The sequence below is a fragment of the Vidua macroura genome, chromosome 6 (genome assembly GCF_024509145.1).
Source record: "Vidua macroura isolate BioBank_ID:100142 chromosome 6, ASM2450914v1, whole genome shotgun sequence".
NCBI classification, from domain to species: domain Eukaryota; kingdom Metazoa; phylum Chordata; class Aves; order Passeriformes; family Viduidae; genus Vidua; species Vidua macroura.
In genome coordinates this window covers 55,732,572-55,755,217 of record NC_071576.1, presented here as the reverse complement: position 1 = coordinate 55,755,217, position 22,646 = coordinate 55,732,572, and the positions used below count along the sequence as shown (strand labels likewise).

At 48.1% G+C, this 22,646-nt stretch overlaps 1 protein-coding gene across 1 annotated transcript; it reads right to left on the bottom strand.

The window, feature by feature from the left end:
* Positions 1 to 6,427: 6,427 nt before the first annotated feature.
* FADS2 (fatty acid desaturase 2) lies at positions 6,428 to 20,860 on the bottom strand. Its single transcript, XM_053979271.1, has 12 exons — positions 20,412 to 20,860; positions 16,820 to 16,930; positions 15,631 to 15,828; positions 15,416 to 15,517; positions 14,789 to 14,914; positions 13,509 to 13,569; positions 13,101 to 13,177; positions 12,839 to 12,936; positions 12,170 to 12,266; positions 11,190 to 11,269; positions 10,027 to 10,152; positions 6,428 to 9,130 (listed from the first exon to the last, which is right to left on the bottom strand). The coding sequence occupies exons 1-12, from the start codon at positions 20,616 to 20,618 to the stop codon at positions 9,079 to 9,081; spliced, it is 1,335 nt and encodes a 444-aa protein (XP_053835246.1). The 5' UTR covers positions 20,619 to 20,860; the 3' UTR covers positions 6,428 to 9,078.
* Between the last annotated feature and the right edge of the window lie 1,786 nt (positions 20,861 to 22,646).

Genomic DNA, 22,646 nt, shown 5'->3' with positions numbered 1-22,646 from the left:
TGGTTGATTTTGTTTTCATCCCTCTTTCCCTCAAGTTTGGGAGAGAAAAGGGATATTTGGATGATGGTGGAGGTTCGTGTTGTGCAGTGAGGTGCTTTTAAGCATTTGGATATTACTACTTGAGAAATTGGGATTTAGACCAGAGAGATTTGGTTGCTCCTGGCAGTTCCCAGTGTCTGCTGGCTGTGTCCTTTCCCTGCCTGTGGAATTACTCCAGGTTTGCTCAGGGCTGTAAATCAGGCTGTCTTTGTGCAGGTCAGGCTGTCCCCACATGCCCACACACAGAGATAGATGGTTTCTGTTCCAGGAACCAACAAATGAAAGATTTAAACTTTTTTATTATTATTTGCTCCAAGTGCAATCAAAGAAAAGAGAGAAGCAGCTGGCCTCAGAAAAGTCAGGACTTTCCATGCTTTCCTGACCTTCCTGTAGGATGAATCTGTCAAAGCAGAGAGGATTCCCTGCAGAACAGGCAGCACTGGGCCAGCCACGGGGAAATTCCAGTCATTTTGGACATTCAGGGAGTGTGGCCCTGCCAGGAAAAAGTCAGATGTCCTGGCACAACTCTCAGTGTGCACGTGGCACCCACGGCTGGGGCTGGCCAGCTCTGCCAAGGCAACCTGTTCCTAATAGGAACAAATCCCTGTGGTGCCACCAGTGCTGGGAGCCAAGGGGTCGGATTTGCTGTTTGTCATGTCAATATTCTCATGTTTGTGCAAGGCTCACTGGGCTGAGCTGGAAGGTTAACTTTAGCTGAGAAGGCAGCTGGACTTTGTGTTGGTTTATATAACTTCCAGAGAATGTTTCACCTCCTTTGGGAGTGGATTAGGAGGGAAAGGGAATGTAGAGAAAATGATCAGCCTAGTTGTGGGCTGGATGTGAGGGGAAGAAGGGAAAATGGCTTTGCAATGGCATTAAGATGAAGGAGGGTAGATTTGGATGAGATGTAAGAAGAAATCCTTCCCTGTGAGGGTGAGGAGGCCCTGGCAGAGGTTGCCCAGAGAGGCTGTGGCTGCCCCTGGATCCCTGGAAGTGTTCAGGCCAGGTTGGATGGGGCTTGGAGCAGCCTGGGATAGTGGAAGGTGTCCCTGCTCATGGCAGGGGTTTGGAATGAGAGGCTTTGAGATCCCTTCCAACCCAAACCATTCTGGAATTCTGTGAAAAATCTGAGCTGCCACTGGTGTCCTGGCTCAGGAGATGAGATAGCACTGGCTGGAATGATGGACCAGAGGGACAGCAGGGAAGGTTTAGGAAAGAAGAGGCACTCCTTAGCTTTTGTTTGGCTTAATTTTGAAATTATTCCCCTTGACGTCAGCTGCGCAGGAGAAGCTGAGTCACTGGTACAAATCTGATTATTTCCAAGTGACTCCAGTGATGGAAAAGCCATTTGTGCAGGAGTAGAATCCCACAACAGCTCCCCATGGGTCTGTGCCAGAGAGGGGAGCTGGCAGAAGGAAGCTGAAGGTGGAGGTGTTCCCCAGGAAGCTTTACAGTAGAAACCCCAGCACTCAGTCCTGTGTTCCTGAGCTTTTAACTCTGCTAATGCTTCCAGTTTCTGTTCCCTCTCTGGTTCTGGGGCTGCAGGCTTCCCTCTGGCAGATACAGCCATGGCATTGGCTCAAGGACAGCTCCCTGCCCTTAATTCCCCTTGCTCACTGTGCTAATTCTGCTCTGTTAATCACCTTAGAGTCAATTTAAGGTGCTTGATGCCAATGGACACTTGTGTGGGTTACAGCTCAGTGGCACCTTTGCTCTTTCTGCATCAGCACCTGGACAGAGGTGACTTGTCCCTTGCCTTTGGTGACCTTCCCCTTTGTCAGGCCACCTGTGCCATCTGGCAAAACCAGGAGGAAGGAGGGAAGCAGCAATCCAACTTTCCATCACACCGAGGACAGTGATAAATAATGTCTCAGGAAAGCTGGAGCAGTGTCTGATGGTCCCACGGTGCTTTTGGACAAGGGAAGTTTTGCAACCACCCCAAAATCTTGGCAGCTCTGGCAGATGTTAGTCCTTAATAGGAGAGGGAAACTGGGTTTCAAATCTGATTAATTTCACACTGGAATGATGTGTATGTGGAGAAGACCTCGTGGGCTGTGTTTGAGTAGTGCCTGAACCAACTGAGTTGGGAAAACTCAAAAAAAAAAAGCATTTTTCTGTTGTCAGCAGTTGGGCATCGCTACTTTCTCCTCCTTGTGCTGGTTTTACAAGCCTGGCTTTACACATTCAAAATACACAAATGAGTTAAACCCTCTCTCTCACTGCAGCACGTGGGACTCATCCCTGTGCCAGCACCACCACATCCAGGAGAGCTTCTCTGAAACCATTTGCTAAATATTTCAATAGAGACCTTTAAAACTGTTCCTCTCTGATTGGAGAGACATTGCAGAAAGGAAATTGCTTCTTAATCTCTGTCTGCTGTTTTGTGTTTGATTCATTTGTGCATCATGGGGCAGAGCAGGCTCAACATAATTTTGCTTTTAATTCTTTTATGCAGACAGAAACGTTCCCAGGGAATGGTTTGGACTTGAAGGGATCTCTAAAGATGATCTCCAGCTCCTGGCTTGCCCAGAAGCTCCTGCTGCACCATTCAAGCCCAGACATCCTGTTACTGTGGAGTTGTTGATTTTCTGCAGGGATGTGGAGGAGTCATGGTGCTGGAATGCTGCTGGAACACTGTGGCTTCACCATTCCTTGCCCTCTAGTGCTGTTGAATTCCAGTTCACTCACATACTTTCACCAAATCAGGTGTTCAGTTTTAGACTCAGTGAACTCCAGCATGATGGGGAGACAAGAATGAGCAAGGCATGGAATTGGAGTTGGCAACAGCATTTTGATTTCTGGTCACACTTCCCCCTCCCCAGGCTGATGGTGAAGCACAGGCTGTGCTGCTTTGCTCCATTTGGGGTGGTGAGCGTGGCCTGAAGGTTTGTAGACTTGCAAAGGGTGATAATTTCAGCTCTGAGTGATTTGCCTGGAGATGCTGGACCAGGAACTGGCCCCAGCTGAGAAACCAGCAGCATCTTCAGCTCAGAACTCAAACTTCCAGGTTTTATTAGGCATCTGTCAGCAATAAGGGAACAAAGCACACAGAGAAAGTGCAATATGGCTCCTATATTTTATAGAAAAACCAATTGCTGCTTAATGAAGGCCAGGCTAATTGAGCCAATTAAATTAATCAGGCAAGTGCACCAGCCACACCCTTCTGAGGAGGATGGGTGCAATCACAGGCAATTACTGTGATTAATCCTCTCGTTGTCATCCCCACAGCCAGCACCTGGCCAAGAAGTTGGGGAGTTACCTAACTGTGCTCAGGAGGATGCTGCAGGCGAAGGTGGTGCTTCCAGGTGAGGATCCTTCTTCTTGGCCTTTTCCCACTCCTTTCTCGAATTTCTGCTGAGCCTCCCTTGACCTGAGCAGCCTGGGCTTGACCTTCAAACCTCAGAGGTTGGCAGAAGGTGGAAAAGCTCTGACACAGGGTATTTTAGAACACATCACCATTCGCCCCAGTGAAACTTACATTTATACCCTCCAACCTCTGTGGGGAGGTAGATAACACCTTTCTTTTATATTACTATTTATTTATATAATTTATACTTATATTTTATGTTCTACTGTGGGGGAATTATTCACCTCCTGGCTCACTCTGGAATTCTGGACTATTCCCTTCATACTCTTTACATCGTGGTTTCCAAATGGATAAGTGTGTGGCTGGAAATGTGAATTGAATATTCACCTTACAGCTGCTCCAACAATGTCCTGTTCTGTAGAAACTCCAGGACAGAGGGATGGTGTAGGAAGGACTCAGTATGGAAGTGTTTCTATGTGATATTTGAAGAATTTTGGCTAATTTTTCAATAAAATATATATGATAACATGATATAACCCAGCACAAACATTGGAAAAAAATTTAGGGTTTTTCAGAGGCTGAGCTTGCTGTTGTTTTCTTGGTTGGTGGTGGGTTTTTTTGGTTTTTGTTTTGTTTTGTTTTGTTTTTTTTGGTGTTTTTTTTTTTTTTTTTTTTTTTTTTTTTTTTTTTTGTTGTTGTTGTTGTATTTGTTTTGTTTTAACTGAGTTTTAAAAACTTGTTGCAAGAAGGAAGCTCACAAATGTGGCTGCCCCATCCCTGGAAGTGTTCAAGGCCAGCTTGGAGGGGATAACAACTGTACGTCTGAGCACCATGAAGCTGTTTCTCCCCATGCTGATGCCACACACAAATTATGTTGTGAAGAAGTTTCCTGAAACCTCTAGAACTGGGGCCCTGCAGAGTAAGTAAACCATGATTTTTTATAAAAGCAATATTGTTCATGAGTGAAGCTATTGATTTGTAACAGTTAATTTTTGTGTAAGAGCCACCTGTGTTTGCTTTAGGGGAACCTGTTTGTTCTGGGATGAAATGAAAGCCCTAAAAATGGGGTCATTTTCTGCTTTGAGTTCTGTGGCACCTGCTTTTGGGCAGGATGAGTTTGCCTATGGAGCAATTCCTTTGGACTCTGGCAAGCTCCAGTGTTGGTTTTAGGGGACAGGTAAGGATAATCTGGCCATCACTTTGTCTCCTGACCCTGGACAACCTGTGAGTTCCCTTTGTCTGCCCCTTCACCTGATGGGACAGGTTTCAATGGGTTCATCTGGCAGAACCAGCTCTGTTAAAGCCACTGGGCTGACCTCAAGACAGTTTTGACCTAAAATCCACTGCTGGTGTTGACCCAAAACCCACCAAAGCATTGGAGGGAGCTATGGGTTGGAAAAGCTGCTGCAAGGTGCTCACCACACCCCAGGATGAGCCATGAATGGGCACAAAATGGACTTTAAGAAAATTGTAATGTGCTTCTATGAAGTTTTCACAATTTTGTTCTCAGCTGCTTCCTCGGACTGTGTGGAGGCCAAGTTTGAGTGGCCAGGCAAATCTTTGACAGGAAAATCTCCTTTCCTTTGGTGTTTGTTCCAAGGATGAGGGGAAGCAGCATCATTGATCCTGAGATTGTGAAGGCTAATAAAGAAATCCATCTGTGCTATTAGAGTCAGTGGTATCAAAGTAGTTCCACTAATTTCACCATGTGAAGTGGAAAAAGGACTTTCCACACTCACTGGCTAACAGCTCCTGCATAAAAAGCCCCAGGAAAACCAAGGGAAACCACAATAAGCAATTCTGATCCCAGGTCCTTTTTTAGTTTGCTTCCACAGTGTTCTTGGCTTGGGATCTGATTTTGAACTGCTAAAAAAGACCATTTACAAGGTTAAATCTGAAATTGGAGCTTGAGTCACCCTTTTTGTCAAATCCTACCCTGACTCTTTACAAATCTGAATTTGAATATGTTTTTGATCTCAGAGCAAAACCTGGATGATGACATTCCCATCCTAGCAATGTCCTGACTTGCTTAGTTGGCATCTCCATGCCCACTTGGCAGAAGGCACTCCAAGAGGGAACAAATTCCCTGAGTACCAGTGGCTCTGGAAAAAAAACGACATAAATCATTTGTATGGTCAACAAATAGTTATGATTTTATTGAGTGGTAGAATACACAAGGAAAAAAAATTGTTCTTTTTGAGTTACTGGATTTTTTTTTTTTTAAGAATTAAAAAAAACAGGAGTTGTCCTTTAAGAAATGTGGGTTTGCTGTTTGAACACTGGAAATGTTAGGGCTTTGTTAGGAAGGCTTTCTTGGGAAAGCATCTACTGAGGAAAAGGATGTCTTTGCCCTAATGAAGACCTCAAATCCAGCCAGAGAGCTCAGCCCCTGCAGCAGGGAATGATGGTGCCTGGACATGGGTCCTGACAAGCCTCCCAAGCCCTATTTCAGTGAGCAGTTGGGATCTAGACTCCTCAAATCCATGCTTGGAGGGAAAACTCCAAGGAAAGTCCCCTAGTTCCCACAGTGCCTCTCCCTGGGAGCTGGGGGCAGTGAGTCCCTGCTCCCAGAGCTGGGGGGGGGCCTCAGTGTGAGATCCAGCTCACTCCGAGGTGCCTGTGGCTGTCACCAGTCCCTGCCACCCCCTCTGAGCCCCAGCTCTGCCCGGTCCTGCCCTGTGTCTCCAGCACAGCCCTCCAGGCAGATTCCAGCCATGCTGGGAGATCATGGGACACCTGATTCCAAATTTCTCCTCCTTCATCCCTCAGTATTTTTTCTCCAACTCTCATGCATCCCTTCCCAACCCCTGACCTTCCCAAACTTCTCCCATTTCTCATTCTCTTCCCAAAGCATACCCAGAGGCTTCTCCTTTGTGCTTTTCTCTGGCATCCTCAATCATCCTGGTCCTCCAGCTCCTACTCCAGTCCCCCACAGTGAGTGGGGAGAACAAATCCAGTCCTTCCCTGGCTGTTGTTTGATTCTCTACTCTGAAACCAGCTGTATTTCCAGGTCCCCACTGCCATGTGTGTAGCTGGGTTCAATTACCCTGGCAGGCTCCCAGCACCTCTTACTGGCTGAGGTTGGTTGTTTTTTTGTTTTTTTTTGTTTTTTTTTTTCTTTCATGTTTGTGTCTCATTACAGTGCAAATGAATGACCTTTATCAAGAGAGAAAGTGGACAAGATTTCACCTCGTTATTTTCAGAGAAACTGGTTAGTTAAGAGTCCTCAGAAAGCTGGGCAAATCTCTGCTGAAAATTCTGTGTTTCAGTCATTTTGATGGCAGATTTTAACCTGCTCGTATCCCACTCATTGCTGCCTTGCTGGAGACAAAGCTCATGGGAAATTTATATCTATCTACATTTCCAGTCTTACTGAAACTTCTGGAATAGCTCCAGATAAACCTATTTTTACTTGGAGAACAATGATAATAAAGCAGATTGATCCAGACTTCCAGGGCACTTTGTCAGGGATCTCTTTTACCTGCTCCAGTTAGAGTGGAGAGCTTGTAGAATCCTGGAATGGTTTGGGTTGGAAGGGGTAATAAAGATCATCCAATTCCACCCTCCTGCTGTGGACAGGGACACCTTCCCTAGACCAGGTTGCCCCAAACCTCATCCCACCTCGCCTGTAACAGATGCAGGGATGGGGTGCCAACAAGGAATCAAGGCACATAAAAACCAGCTCAAATTCCAAGAGAGAAAGCTAGGATTTTTTGGAAGGAAAGGAAAAAGCTATATGAGCCAGAGAGGCTTTGCCTGAAAAAAATAAGTTTTTTTGGGGAAAAAATGTCCATTTGCCTGACAGCTGATCTTTCCCCAAGATCAATCCAAACAGCTTCCCAAGAAGAAAAGTGAGAAGAAAAGAAGGGGGCAGGGCTAAGGAGGAAAATATTTGCTCTGTAAATAAGACAAAAAAACCCCAAGGGCTGTGAGAAGAATAAGTTGGATATTTAAAATCTTGCACTGCTGATGCCACTGTGCTCGTGGTCATCCTTGCTGGAGCAAAGTGAGGTACATTCAAGGAAGGGATGCACAAATGAAGGCAGTCCTGATGAAGTTAGCCAAATTCCAGGAGAGCTCCTTACTACCTGCCTGGGAAATCACAGTATCCAGAAGGATGTTACTTATGTAGCTTTTCACCCTAAACATTCCTGGTGGTACTTGGGTGAGCAAGACCCCCAGAACAAGCCCTTTACAAACGGGAAGCATTGCTTGCTGAAGTTGCAAGATGCTGAATTCTCCACTGCAAGCAAAGATAAAATCTCATTTTATTCTCCAAAGAGGGTGGGGAGGGAATACATTTTTTTTTTTTTTTTTTTTTTTGCAATGCTGGCCACAGTCCCAGAGTCTTCTCTATTCATGATGAAGCACCTTGCTGATTCTGTAGGATGCTGCTAGGATTCAGGGATTTGGCAGAGAGGAACCAGTTTCAGAGCTGAGGGAAGTAATGAGGCATGCAAAGTAACCAGAGTCTCCCTCCTGGTGTTTTCAGGGAGCACCGACGCAGATGCTGGAGCTGGAGGCTGCTTTTGGAACCTTTGTCCTAAACCAAATATCTCTTCTGTAGTGTTGCAGCTGAACCTGAAACCCTGGATTTATTTGGGCTCAGGTCACCTGTTCCAGAAGCGCCTGGAAGCTGTCCAACCATATCTCCTGATAAGCCATTAATGAATTTTGGTAATTAGGTGGTGGGCAGAAAATGGAGTTTTAGACAACTTGTAAGATGGTTCTCCAAAGGTCTCACATCAGCAGCACAGCCTGGGCAGGGCTGATTCCGGCTGGGATTTGAGCAGCTCCTCCTTTTGCAGGGAGAGCTCCTTTCTCCTGCGATTGTTCCCAAGGGAAGAGTGAACAGTGCCATGGCTCCTGGCCTCGGGCAGGCAGGAAGAGGCTCGGTGCCCGCCTAGCATGTGCAGACAGGCAGAACTCTGGGTTTCTTCAGGGCAGGATGGTGAAAAAGCCATTTGTGGTTCCCCTGGAGCACTGAGGAGCAATTAGCACGTTTTGCTTGTTTGATTGTTTTGGTCTTTTGTGTGATTTACTGACAATTCCTTTGCCAGACCTGCTGCTCATTAAAGAGAAAACAGACCCTCTCCTAAAGGAGACGTTTTGCTGTTTAAACCCAGAAATCTTCTACAGACCCCTGTGAAGAGGGGCTGATCCTAAAACGCGGCTATGTTAACCCTGCTGTGGTTAGGGGTTAGCTGTGCAGGGCCAGGGTCACAGCTTGCACTAAAGGGATGCTGAGAAGGGGAGGAGGCAGGGAAAGGAGGGGGCTGGGCTCTGGACAGGGCTGGAAGCACAGTCCAGCAGCTGCCACTCCTGTGGGATGTGATTCCTCTTCCACACAAACATGGGAAAGAGGCATGAGCTGACTGGGGTGTCCTTGGATTGCAAACACTCACTGAGGCCTAAAAACCCTTAGGTGTGAATCAGGGTTTGTGTGGTTTAGGCAGAATGAGAACAAATCTTGTGAAAAGAAGGTCAAGGTCGGATATTAATGCTCCTTTCTGAAACATTTGCACTGCTGGCCTTGCTTTCCACCCTCTGGAGCACATTTTAAATCTGTCTGGATTGAACAGGGCCTGCACCAGAAGCAGCTGGCAAGGCAGGAAACTCCTCTCCAACCCTGGATTTAGACTGAGATCTGAGAGTAAAAGACACAAATGTGAATCCCCCCACGTCCCCCCCATCCCTCCCGGTCACTCACACCTCCCCAGAAAGATTCATGATCACTTATGGAGATAAGCATCCAGCCAGAGATCTCCAGATTTCTTTAGGGACCTGTGGGAAGAAAAGGAGAAGTTTGGCAATCTTGCTTCTGTTGTGTTTTTCCTGCAATGAAGGCTGTTACTGAATTTAATATCAATCATAGGATCACACTCCCAGAACCCACCCTCTGTCAGTGTGAAGCCATTCCCCCTGGTCCTGTCACTCCAGACCTGTGTCCAGAATCCCTCTCCAGCTCCTTTGGAGCCCTTTTAGGCACTGGAAGGGGCTGTAAGTTCTCCTGGGAGCCTCCAGGCTTCACTCCACTGTGCCTTGGTGCTGTGTGGCCCTGTCCTTACCGGATCTGAGGACAAAAGCAGGTTTGGAACCAGCTCTCCTGCCCACTGTGGCCACCCCACTTCAATCTGCCCATGCTCAGAGTGCTTTGTGCAGGAGGTGCCTGGACTGCAGAGCTTTCTCATGTTCCCTGCCATGAATTATTCCCCTCAGAGCAATTGAGACAGCAACATTAACACCGAGGCTGCTGACAAGGACTGTTAGATCCTCTCCAGCTCTGCCTGTAGGGAATTGCCTGTTGCTGCTGTCAGAGCTCTCAGGGGACGCAGCAGGGGCTGTAACCCGACCCGTTTCCCTTTGATTTCATCTCACTTTGCAGCAGATCTGCTGGCAGCTCCCAGCAGCAGGAGCCACCAGCTCAGAACAGGGTGGTATTAAAGTCAGAATCATTAGGACTGGAAAAGCCTTCTAAGATCGACCCCAGCACTGCTGAGCTACCATGTCCCCAGATGCCACAATCAGGTTTGTACCTGTCTAAAGGTCAAGTGTTTGGTACTTTGACAGCAACAACACAAATTTCTAAAGGGTCTGCCATGTCCTGGATCCTCTGTGCTAGAAAATATCATGTGTGTCCCTGGAAAAATGAGCTGCAGGTGGACTCAGGAGGGCCTTACCCAACGATGTCTATGAACGCTTTCCCGAGAGGCTTCTCCTCATAGTGGACTCCATACTTGGCACATAATGACTTCACCAAAGGCTTCACCTTCCAGAAGTTGTGCCGTGGCATTGTTGGAAACAGGCTGGAGAGGAGAGAGAGAAAACAAAGCTGAGAAAACTCTTGAGACAAGCGACAAGGGATGGGCATTAGGATTTGCATCCTCAGGGGCTCATTGTTGGTGCCTCCTCCTCAAGCTGCACAAACAAAGGAAGGGAAGCACAGAGACATCCCTGCTTTATACTCCTCTGTCTCAAGCAGGTGGTGAAAACTGATTTTCCTGTCCATGCCTCAAAGCATGCGCAGGACACACTGAAAGCCAGTTGGTGCAAAAAGGGACACGAGTGCAATGAGAGGGCAGTAGGAGTGAGGGAACAGCCTCAGAGATGGCCGACCATTCCTCTGGGAATAATTGTTTCTTGCTGAACTGAATTCCCAATGACCTGCTTTTTCACTTCTGGAAGCAGGTAAAGAAGGATTTTGGGGGTACCTTGCCCTATGTTCTTGCATGGAGATTTCCTAAGCTGGCTCCCAAACCAGCCAGCCTCACCCTAAAAGCCATTTCTTTTACATTTGCTGTTGCCATTGGCAACAGACTGTCCATATGTCCCTGTTTTCCATATTTTCTCTGGAATCTGGTATCTAGCATCCTACACAGTCCCACACTCTATAAAACACTGGAGCGCTTTAGGGGAGGGGAGTTTTCTGAGGTGGATGCTTGGGATTTGAGCCCACAGCCTTTGCAACTGGTAGATGCATAACGACAATTCCTAATTAAACCCAAAATTAAGGCTGTCAGAGTGAAAGCTTTGAAGCAAGAGAGAAAAATGTCAGGCTGTAATGGAAGCAGACTATCATGGAATGGTTTGGGTGGGAAGGGATCTTAAAGCTCATTCAGTTCCTGCCCCGCCATGGGCAGGGACACCTTCCACTAATGCAGGTTGCTCCAAGCCTCATCCAACCTGGGCTCGAGCACTTCCAGGGATGGGGCAGGCACACTTTCCATGCCTGTGTAGTCTGGGACTCTGTTTCCTTGGCATACAATCCTTCTCCAGCTCATAATTCCCTCCCTTGGGCTGTGACAAGCTGGCAGTGCCCTCGCCGTCCCGGCTCTGTACTCACTGGTGCTCGATCTGGAAGTTCAGGTGCCCAGTGAACCAGTCGTTGAAAAAGGACTGCTCAATGTTGCAGGTCGCTGCCATCTGCCAGGGAGAGAGAAAACTGTGAGGGTTAGGGGTGGCTCATCCCAAAATCGGGGTGAAATTCCTCTTTCCTGAGCTCTGGGAATGCACAGCCTGCTGTGCTGGGCCTGCTGGGTGCAGCAAGGGGAGCTTTAATCCTCCCTCAGGGCCTCAGGTAATCAAACTGTCACTGGTGGTGAAGTGATGTAGCAGCCCAAGCCCAGATTCCTAAATTTCAGCCTCTCCTGTTGGAGATCAGAGGGTTGACAGCAGTACCAAGGTAGAAAACAGGAGGAAAATACATGGACACAAAGCTTCCCCATCCCCATGTAGTTATTGCCCAGTTTGCCTTAAGTGTGATATTCTGAGAATATTTCTTAGGTATTCCTGCCATTAATGATCATAAAATTAGATATTTTTTCTTAAAATTCTTAAAATTCAACCAAATTTTTGATAGGGTTCCTCCCTCACACATTTTCCTTGGATTTGCAGGGGGATAGAACTGCCGAAATATCAAGAAGATGGCTCTAGAATAAAGAAGAGGAAAGGGAGAACTCAATCACTCATCTTCCAGAACAAAAGGACAAAGGCAGTCTCCAAAATGAAGAGTCGACATTTTTTCCTCGGCTGTTTTATTGCTGGGATCTACAGGCCTGGCCAAAACACCCAGGAATGATTTTTGGATTTGCAATCACATCCAGCTTCACTCACCACAGGTAACCTTTTGATTGTCAGGGGAATTGCAGAACTTTGTAATTCCATGTCTTTGCCCAGCAATGCTGGCTCTGGGAAGACCATGTTTATGGGAGAAGTCATGGACAAGACACTATATCCTAGTAAGGGGTGGTGGTAACTCTCACACTCTTTGAGTAAATCCCATTTTGGGGTGAGTCAGGGGTGGTTTTCCTCCCTCCCAGTTACCTGGGAGCTCAGCCAGTCTCTGTGCTTCTCAGAATCAATTTCCATTGGAATGTGATTCATCTGGGTGACCCACACGAACCAGTGACTCTCCAGAAACCTGCAAAACCAGGAAAAATCATGAGAATTTCTACCACACATGGGGACATCAGGTAATTAGAGTGGGGTTTGCAGGGAGCAGCAGAGACGTGGATGGATGTTGACAAGGAATTGCCTGGAATCATCTTTGTTCCAGGCTTGTTTTCTGCAAAAGCAGATGATCCGATTTTGCAATTTTGCTTTTTTTTTTTTTTTTTTGCACTTTGAGTTTCATCAAATATTTTGAGAATAATGGGCTAGTTGTGATAAGTTTTCCAGCTTGATTTCAGACTTGGAGCATGCACAGAATTACCTCCACAGTCTGCTGGGAAGAGGGTGGGATGAGGTGCTCTGGGAGGGTCCAGCCATGACCGAAGTGGGATCAGCAGTGTGTGAGAACAGGGAATGAGGAAAGGCAGGAGAATCCCGGCAGGACCATCATGAGGCAGGGGAGGGTGCAGGGAGAGTGCCAGAGGAGCTGGAACTCAGAGATGCTGACAGGAAAGTGAGGCAGTGAGACACAGCAGAGCAGAGGCCAGGCTCAAACGGCACTGGAGGGATGGGAGAGCAGCAGGGATGCCCTGGATCCCCTACCTGACAAACGTGAGGAGACACAGGGATCCCAGGAGGCCGTAGAACGGGATGTAGGTGATGAAGTAGCGCAGGTAGTAGCTGATGGCCCAGGCCAGGTCCTGGGGGACCGAGAAAACACCAGGCATCACTTTGCCCATCTCGGATAACGTGTCCTTGCTGGTGATGTTTGGAACACTGGGTAATTCCTGCCTGCCCCCTGGCCTCCCTCTCTGCTCCAGTTTCCAGCCAGACCCCATAAGGATGGAGGGAATGTTTCACTCACCGCCCAGAACCTGTGCTTGATCATGGTCGAGATGATTTGGATTTGGAAATACACAGGGATGAGCAGAGGTGGGAAGACTGCAAGGCAAAGGGAAATGGTTTGGCCATCAGAGGGGTGGGAAGGTGTGTGACATGGGGGACTGCTTCCATGGAACTGGGAACATGCAGTTTTTCCATGGAGCCTCTCACATGGAGGTCATTCCCAGCCTCAGCTATTTTACATTCCCTTGCTCTACAGGGCAATGTTCCAGGGGCTTGGATATCCCTGAGCTGATTTTGGGACCTGCACAGGGTCCTGAGGAAGGGTGGGATGAGTTGGGATTTGAGGAGTTAATCTGCTCACACAGTGAGGGCTGGAAAGGACAAGTGGCATTCCAGGAAAAGGGAAGAGAGGAGAGTGGATACTCACTGAGGAAGAAGTACTCGTGCTGGTGGTTGTAAGGCAGGTACTTCAGCTTCTTCTTGCCATACTGCAGGACACAACAAGACAGCTCAGCCTGGGACTGGGACATTGCCAGGTAAAAGCAGATTCTCTGCAGTAATTCTTAATTTATTGACCAGGGAGTTTTGACTGAATTCCCACCAGCAGGCAAGAAGAGATTTGGAGTGATTAAATGTCCTAACTTTGTCATTGTGTTAGGTGTAAACTCAATTTTTAAAGATAGCTTCTATTTACTTCATGGAATTTTGATGCACTTCACCTTCTGCCACCCCTGTCTGTAAGAAGAGCTGCCAGCACCTCCATCTTCACTAATACGAATGTGATAGGCATAAAGTCTGATTTTTTGGAAGGGAAGGCTTGTAACACCAATAAATCAGGCACATTATCCCCTCTGGGCTGAGCTCTGCAAGGCTGTGTGCTTGGCATCATTTGGAAAAGGATTTTTATACCAATGTGAGAATATTGGGATAGACTGATTCTGGCCTAATATCAGATATTTTGAGGCAGAAATCCAGTTTTTCCTTGTTACCACAAATGTTTAGGTTTTCCTTTAAGTAGTAGAACCATGGTCTGCTTTCTCAATAATACAAGATCTGGCTGCAAAACCGTTTTTAATGTTGTATTTCCCTGTGTTGTCTTTGCTGCTTGTCCATTTTCTTGGGGTTTTGTTTTTAAAACTAGAAATCCTTGTTCCACTGTGAAAAAACACCATTATTTAAGTGCTTTGGGTAGGTTTTCATGAACAGGCAGTAAATATTTTGGCTCTGGAGGGGCAGATAGAATTAAAATTAAAATTACTTGATGCTGGAAGATTTTTGCTATGGAAATGGAAGGTCAGTTTTGAATGCTTTTGCTGCAATACTGAGGAACACCATATTCCCCCTGTGTGCTGGTACTTCAAGCCAGCAGCATGAAGTGGCCTTTAGTGGCTTTTTGCTTTCCCTCCAACCCCACCTGCTTTATTTTTCCCAACGTAACCCAAGACACTTTCTCCTGTGGTCAGCACAGGAAATGGATTTGGAATTAGTAGTCAGTGCTGCTCCTCAGCCCAAGGATTGGCTCCAAACTCCTGTCAGACCACGCAGCCAGACGAAATCCCTGGATTAAGCATTTCCTTTCTAGCATTCCTGGAAGTCCTGCCTGTGCAAGTCATGTCTAACAATGGGAGCCAACTCCTGGATTTGCGCAACCACTCTCCAGGGCCCTCTCGGACAGTAGTTTTCCATGTTTTCCCTACTTTTCCTTACCTCAACAGGCTGTGTGTCTCCCAGGACAAAAATGTGCAGCATGTTCACATCTGGGTCCTTCTGGAAGATGTTGGGCTTGGCGTGGTGCTGGAAGTGGCGGTGGTTCCACCAGTTTGCAGAGGCACCCTGGGCAAGGAGAACAAGGAGTTTTCATCCACGGAGAGCTGCTCCCAAGGTGGGATTACCCAATCATTTAGAGGAACTAATTGTTCCTATAAATGCCACCCAATTTGTGACCAAAGTGGGATTTGCTTTGGGAAGAGCAGCAAGCAGGGCGTGGTGGAGCTGTTGGTTGCTATGAGACTGCTGCTTGCAGAGAGATCCCTAAGGATCATCTGTATTGAAAGAACATGGAATAAACACACTCTGAGTGAGTTACAGGTCACTGTGTCTTCCCAGAAAATCCTGAAATTGTTTGAGTTGGAAGGGACTTTAAAGCTCATCCAGTCCCAACCCCCTGCCATGAGCAGGGACACCTTCCACTAGCCCAGGTTGCTCCATGGGCAATGTAATCAACTTTTTTTGTGCCTCTGCTTACTCTGGGAAGGTTGAGAGCCTCCCTTCCCTACTCTGCCCCAGCTAAAGTGATGCATTCCCAGAATTCCCTGGCTCCATAATTCCTTTTACCTTCAGGTGTCCAATGACAAACTTGTGGACGACATGGTTCCAGGAAGACTTCTTGAAGACAGAGAGGTGTCCAAAATCATGTTGCAGCCACCCTGCCTGGGCCTGGGATAAGGGGAAATCAAATAGTTAGGAAGCTATTGGGAATCAGAGCTAAGCAGGAAAGAAATGGAGACGGAGGCCAAACTGGGAGTGTGAGGAAGATCTCTCTTTATCACCTGGGAAGTTGTAAGGATGCAGGCAAGGATGAGGGTTGTGATCCAGCCGGTCCCAAAGTAGGAAATCATGAGCCAAGCCAAAACTTCCATGGCAATGATGTGGCCCAGGTAAAAGGAGAAGAACAAGGGGCTGGCTTGGAACAGGTTCATGTCCTCCGCTGTCTTCCGCAGGGTCCGGAAATCCTCCACCAGCTGGGACTGCAACAGGACAGGCAAGAGCAGGGTGAGGCTTGGAAGTGAGCCTGACTGAGTTGTGGGATGGATGGAAGAAGGATGAGCTCCATGCTAAGGAACATGGCTCCATATTCCAGCTCTTTGCCCTGTATTCCTATGAATAAACATCCTGGCTGGTCTGAGCCCACATCCTGACCTTTTGGACCTGGAGCCAGGAGCCATAGGAATCCAAGCTCTGTTGAGTGTCCTATCACCTGATGGTGTCTGAATGAGCTTCCTGAGCGCTAAGGAGAAGCTGGAGCAAGAGGGAATTCAGTGCTATTGTGCCTAATTCCAGAGCTCTGGTAATGAGCACCCACTATCACCCATCATCCATTCAATCCATGGGCCAGCTCCCGTGCAGCCATCCATGAGGGGCATTCCTGGGTCACTGGGGGCCAGCATTGTCCCCTCTATTGTGAGTGACACAGATATATCACAATCATGGCCAGCCACAAACAACGGGGCAGGATTGAGTTTCCTGGCCAGAGCCAGTTGTGCCATGCTCTGGGCCTGAATAATGGATGAGCAGGGATACAGAGCTGCCCTGAGGATGGGCAGTGGCTGCTGCTCCTTAGCAAGGCCACCAAAATGGGACATCTGGGGACTTGTGTTTTGGAGCTTGGTCACCAGCAAAAGAGCAGCAGAAGGGACCACGGTCACCAGGGCTGGTGTACATTTCCTATTCCACATGTCTCAGTTCCTATTTCCCTTCAGGATGGGCTCAGTCCAGCCTGGGTGCTTGGAATGGGCTGCCAGAAATTGGCTGTTGGTGGCTCTGTGGGAATGAAAAGGTTTGTACAGCCAAAAGTGTAACCCACTTTCCACACATATTTGAATCCATGATAGGATGAAAATACTCTGCATGGAGTTGTTCAGTCACTGAGAACTCCTCTCCCTCCCTGGAGAGCATCCCAAGAGGGAAAGAATGGTGGGAGCAGCCACGCCGAACCCCAGCTGAGGAACAAATACTCACATTTTTGTCTCGGTCCTGGCTGGGCTCCCCTGGAGCGAGTTCTCCAATAAGCAGCGGCTTGAGAAACTTCTGCACCAAGGTGGGATTGATATGGAAGGCCTGGAATGCATCCTGGAGTGGAAACAGGAGGAACTGTGTGAGATCCAGGAGTAAGATGTTCTTCCTATTCACTGTGTCATTCCCACCCACCTCCAGCAGTTGTGGAACCTGTGGAAGAGGAGGCCACGTGACCTCCAGCTCTGTGATCACTTTTTGGGACATTAATTCCACTAAAGCCTGATGAATTTGCTGTCCTGGGAACGGTGAGACCTGGGATGGCATCCAGCCATATGGTGAAAGGCACCTCGAGAAATTCTTTCTAAGCAACTAAATACTTAAATCCTGTTAATTCCCTTAGAAGGTAGGCAGAGGGGAATTTGTGCAAATCCCTCCTAGGATATAAATACCCTTGGAAAGTCTGATCCTGGAAGCAAGTCAAGAGAGGGACTGACTGTGGTGGCTGAAGCTGGATGTGACTGCAAACACAAAAAATATTCTTAGGTGTTTTGGCCAGGCCTGGAGATCCCAGCTGTAAAACAGCTGAGGAAAAAGTGGTGATTTTTGAGAAGAATAATGCCTTGTTTGTGGAGTCATTTTGATCCTGTCATTCACTAGTTTATCTGGCTCCTATTTTTCTCTATTCCTTCCCCTTTCCACATATTTTTGTCCACCTGTATCCCACAGGTGCCTGATGCTCGTAGTGAGATCTTGGCCAGATCCTTTCCCATGGCACAGCTGGAATTTTAACCCCAAGGACAAAAGCAGGGACAGAAAGCTGACCCACATCAGAAACCCTCACTCTGTCCTTGCCCTTTCCTCTGTGCACAGAACTGGAGTCAGCTCTTGGAATTCACCTGGGAGAACAGGAAAGATTGGTTCCATGAAGTGCTAAGAGAGTATGGAAAAAAAAAATCATTAAAAACAGGAGCGAGGGGAACCATGCTCCAGCCTTTCCACCTTTGTCCCATTGCCTAACAATTGTAGGGACCAACTAATATTTCCCTCCTGGCTCTAAAGACAAAGGGCAGACTGGAAAGTGCTGCCTGTGTCCAGCTGACCCTTCTGGGAGCTGCCCTCAGTCTGGAGTTCAAGAATGCCAGGTGACGACCTCGGGCCCAAAGTCCACCAAAATAAATCAAAACTTGGACCCAGAAGTAGGTCACTGAAATGTTGACTCTGGTTCATTGTTTCCCTCTCTGGAACAATTTGTAGAAGATGTGAAAGGGGAAGGAAAATCAGAATGAGGGGGGAAGTGAATAGCTGACTGTGCCTACTGCAAGGCTCTGCAGTTTTGCTGAAAACAAAAAAAAAGGGGAAGACAGGGGAAGAGAGAGGGTGATACATAAGAAGCATTAAAAATGTTGATTCTGTATTATTTTAACTGCTGAAAATAAAAGTGTCTTTGGAGGTCTGGGTGCTTACTGCCTGGAGATCCTGCAAATGATGGAAGGATTGGATTTTTGTTATGTTTATCTCATTAAGCTCCTGTACTAATAAGTTCCAAATATAAGATAGCACCTGAATTTTGGAATTGTTCTCAGTCCTGTACTGCAGGAAATAAAAAGCTTAAGGGAAAAGATAATCCCTGGGAAATGCTGTGTGATATTGGCACTTGACCTCCCAGCTTTGTGATCTACTGACCAAATAAGCCAAAGTGTTTTATGGGATATGGGAGTTATTCCAGCTGCTTTTGGTGAGGAAAAAAAAGCTTTGTATAATTGAGATATGAGCTGTACTTGAGCATTGGGAGTGCTTAGAGCAGTCTGCACAAGGATTTTCTTTTATATCCCTGAACACTTCTGGTACAGAGACACTGCAAAGAGTCCCTTGCCTTTGTGTTCTGTGCATGAGGTGACACCAGAACAGGTTGGCCCAGACTCAGATGTTGTGTTTAAAAAAATCAGAGACCCATGGAATGGTTTTGGTTGAAAGAGACTTCAAAAATCATCTCATTCCACTCCCCTGCCATGGGCAGGGACACCTTCCATAGGCCAGGTTACTCCAAACCCCATCCAGCCTGGCCTTGGACACTGCCAGGGATGGGGCAGCCACAGCTTCTTTGGACAACCTGTGCCAGGGCCTCAGCACCCTCACAGGGAGGGATTTCCTCCTAAAATCCAATCTAAACCCACAGAGGCTTCTCCCCCTGAATGAGCGAGGGTTTTCTGGCTGTAAATGGTTGTTCACCACAGGGAAGCTGCAAAACTGATGCCAATCCTGGTTTAGTGCTCGGAGTGGTGATTTAAGAATTTCAGAGCATTTTTAAGGCCATGCCTTCATGGAGTGTGGGATGCAATGTAGCCTGGGGAGGTGGGAGGAGAACCAGCAATCCTGGACCCACCAACCTGTGTTTCAGCCTCCCTTTAAAGGCTTCTGCAGTAACAGATGCTTTTTGGTTGCTAATGGAGATACTGGAGTTAAATTCTTGGGGATAGGAGTCAAACTCCTCCTGTTTCAGCAGCTCTGTGTTTAAGCAGTTGAAAGCAAAACCTGGCCCATCTTTCTGAGGGAGAAAGCTATTCATTCAGAGGATTTACTGAAAAGGGACAGAAGTGTCGAAATGCAGCTCAGTGCTTCAAGGAAAAGAATGGAAAATAATCACAGGACGCAGGGAAGTGGGGGCTGGTGGAAAGGGAAGGTTCTGCCAAAAAATTTTGTCACACATGGAGCCTCCTCCTTGCTAAGGTGTCAGGAGCCGTGGGAGACCAGCAGTTCCTGTTCCTGCTTGGTCTCTGCACGTTTTAGGAAGAGCTCTGAGGCTGCTTGGATTTCATTAACACGCCCTGAAGGGAGAACATGCTCTCTGGATGCACTTCTGAGGAAGGTGGTTTTGAGAGGAACTCCAGACAACAAACAATTTATTTCTAATTTGTTCCTGTTTCACGGTTGGGGTTTTTGTGTTGGTTTTTTTTTTTTTTTTGTTTTTTTTTTTTTGTTTTTTTGGTTTGTTTTTTTGTTTTGGTTGTTGTTGTTTGGTTTCTTATCTTTGACTGAAACCTGAGAGGTGGCTGAACCCAGCGAAGGAGCAGCTGGAGCAGCAGCAAATGGTTTGCTGCTTTTTTTTTTTTTTTTTTTTCTCTTTTCTGTAGCAACCTGTAACCAAATTCTCCAGAGAATTTTCTCCTGGGGAAAAAAATGCTAAAAAGCTCCTTGTTTTAAAGCCTCCTCACAGAAGCAACTTTGAGACACAGCCTGGCCTCTGTTTAACCCTCCCTGTGCTCGGCTGCGTGACTCTGCATGTCACAAGCTGCACACTGGAAAAGGGGAGATTTGGGACACTTTGCTCCTGAATTCAGGGCTCGAGGCACGGGCACAAGCAGGAGACAAAGGCAAACCAGCAGGATTTAAGCAGAATTATCCCTACCAACCCATCGTGGGGAACCTGCATCCGCTTGAACCGAGCTGGGAGCAGCGAAAGGGGCTGAGCCGGGTGTCCAGCAGGTGTTGGGGAGATGGGGACAGGGGACAGCAGGCAGCTGGCTCCCTTTGGGGAGGGAAGGAGCTGTCAGAGGATGCAGCTGGAGCCGGGAGAGCCGCGGGGGTCGGTCCTTACCGTGGCATCTTCGCCGGCGCAGTGGCTGATGACTCGCTGGCCCCCCGGGTGCCTGTTTGCCCACTTGGTGATATTATAAATCTTTCGCTCTATCACCAGCCACTTGTCCGTCCTCAGGTTGTGCTTCTGGATCTCCTCCCAGGTGTAGAAGCGGATCTGCGCCGCCGGCTCCCCCGAGTCCCCCCCTTGCTCACCCCCTTTCCCCATGGGGCCACTCGGTTCTTTGTCTTCTTGACCAAAGGGGGAAAGGAGGGGGGAGAACCTGTCCCTGCGCCTCTCAGGGATGTGCCGGAGGGGAAGAGCTTTCCTGGCGGGATTGAACTCAGCTGATCCCCTGCTCCCTCCCTTCGCCTTCGCTCATGTCCTCCCTTCTCTTTGTTTCTCGCTTCTCTCCGCTGCTCGGAAGTGCCCCCTAGGCTGGCTGTCCCCGCACTGATGCACTTTATCCTCGCACATAGCCCTGTGTTTTGAGGGAAGCTCGGCCCCTTCCACCCACACGCCCCCTCGCACCCCCCTCTCGGGCATCCCCCCCGGGCATTCTCCTCCCTCGGCATCCCCTCCCTCTCCCAGCATCATCCTTTCTCCCAGGCATTCTCCTCCCTCTCGGCATCCCCCCCCTCCCCAAACTCAGCATCCTCCTCCCCGCGGGCATCTCCCCCTGCCCGGCATCCCGCCCCCCTCTGCCCGGCATCGCCCCCGCTCCGCTCCGCCCGGTGCCGGGGCTCTCCCGGCGGGATCAGCCGAGCCCCAGCGCCAATCCCGGCTGTCCCGCCGCCCTCCCACTCCCGCCCATTGGCCCGTCCCGATCTTTCGAAGCGGCTGCGGGCCGGGGCCGCCCGGGGACGGGAGCCCCTCGCCTCCTCCTCCTCCTCCACCTCCCGCTCCGAGCTTCGTGTCCTCGAGATTTTTTGGCTCCTGATGTAAAGAGCTGTCCCCGCCGTTTTTTTTTTTTTTGTTTTTTTTTTTTTTTTTTCCCCGCGTTATTTTCCTTGTCTTTCTCCTTCTTTTTCCCCCCCTTACTTTTCCCTGTTTTCTTTTCTTTTTCTTCATTTCCTTTTCTGCCCTCTCCTCCTTCCTCCCTTTTCTCCCCCTCTCCTTCCCCATCTTTCCCACTTCGCTCCTTTCTTCTCTCTTTCCTCCCTTTATCCCCCTTTTCCTCCTTCTCCTCTTGCCCACTTTTCCTACCTTTCCCCCTTTCTCTCGTTTCCCCTTCTTCCCTCTTTCCCCCTTTTGTAATCTCTTTCCCCTTTTCTTCCCCCTTCCCCCCTTTTTCCTCCCTTCTTCTCTTCCCTCCTTCTCCCTTTTCTGCCTTTTTCTCTTCCACTCCTTTTCCCTCCTTTTTTCCTTTCACCCATCCTCCTGCTTCCCCTCTTTCCACCCTTTTCTCCTCCTTCCCCTCTTTTTTTACTATTTTTACCATTTTTACTCTTTTTAACCTTTTTTTTTTTACTATTTTTACTCTTTTTTACCTTTTTTACCTTTTTTCTTTTCCATCTCTTTTTAGTACTTTTTTCCCCTGCTTTTTTCTCCTTTTTCTGCCTTATTGCCCCAGACTTCTCAATTCACTATTCACTGCTGAGCTCTTCTGCCCAAAATCTGCATTGTTTTGCTCTGGTTTTGCCAGGCTTCCGCTGGTGGCTGCCAGACTTCACAGCTTTGCTGTGGCACAAGCAGAGCTGGTTGAACTCTCCTGCCCCAGGCCATGCTTTTATTAACAGGTGGGATAATGCCATCTTTGCCATCTTTTCCTTGCCGTGGGGCACTTTATTGTATGCAATTCCTGCGTTAGGTTATGCAAGGTGTGGTGTGGCAAGAACAAAAAAACCACAGACCTCTCTCCCTGTGGCTTTGTTTACCTCTGACAGGACCTGTGGGCACTTTCCAGGGCCAGGCAGGTGTGATCCCCAGCTTTCCTGGCAATAGGAATCTTTTCCTGTGACTATTTTGCATGAATAAGTGGGAGGATTATTAATCCTTTCTGGAGTGGCAGAGGCTGGGCCTAAGCAGGTGAAGGAACCCACAGGGTTAACCATAGAATCACAGAAGGATTTGGGTGGGAAAGGACATTAAAGCTTATCCAGTTCCACTCCCTTGCTATGGACAGGGAAATCTTCCACTGTCCCAGGTTGCTCCAAGCCCCATCCAACCTGGTCTGGAACATTTCCAGGGATGAGGCAGCCACAGCTTCTCTGGGCACCCTGTGCCAGGGCCTCAGGATCCTCACAGGGAAGAATT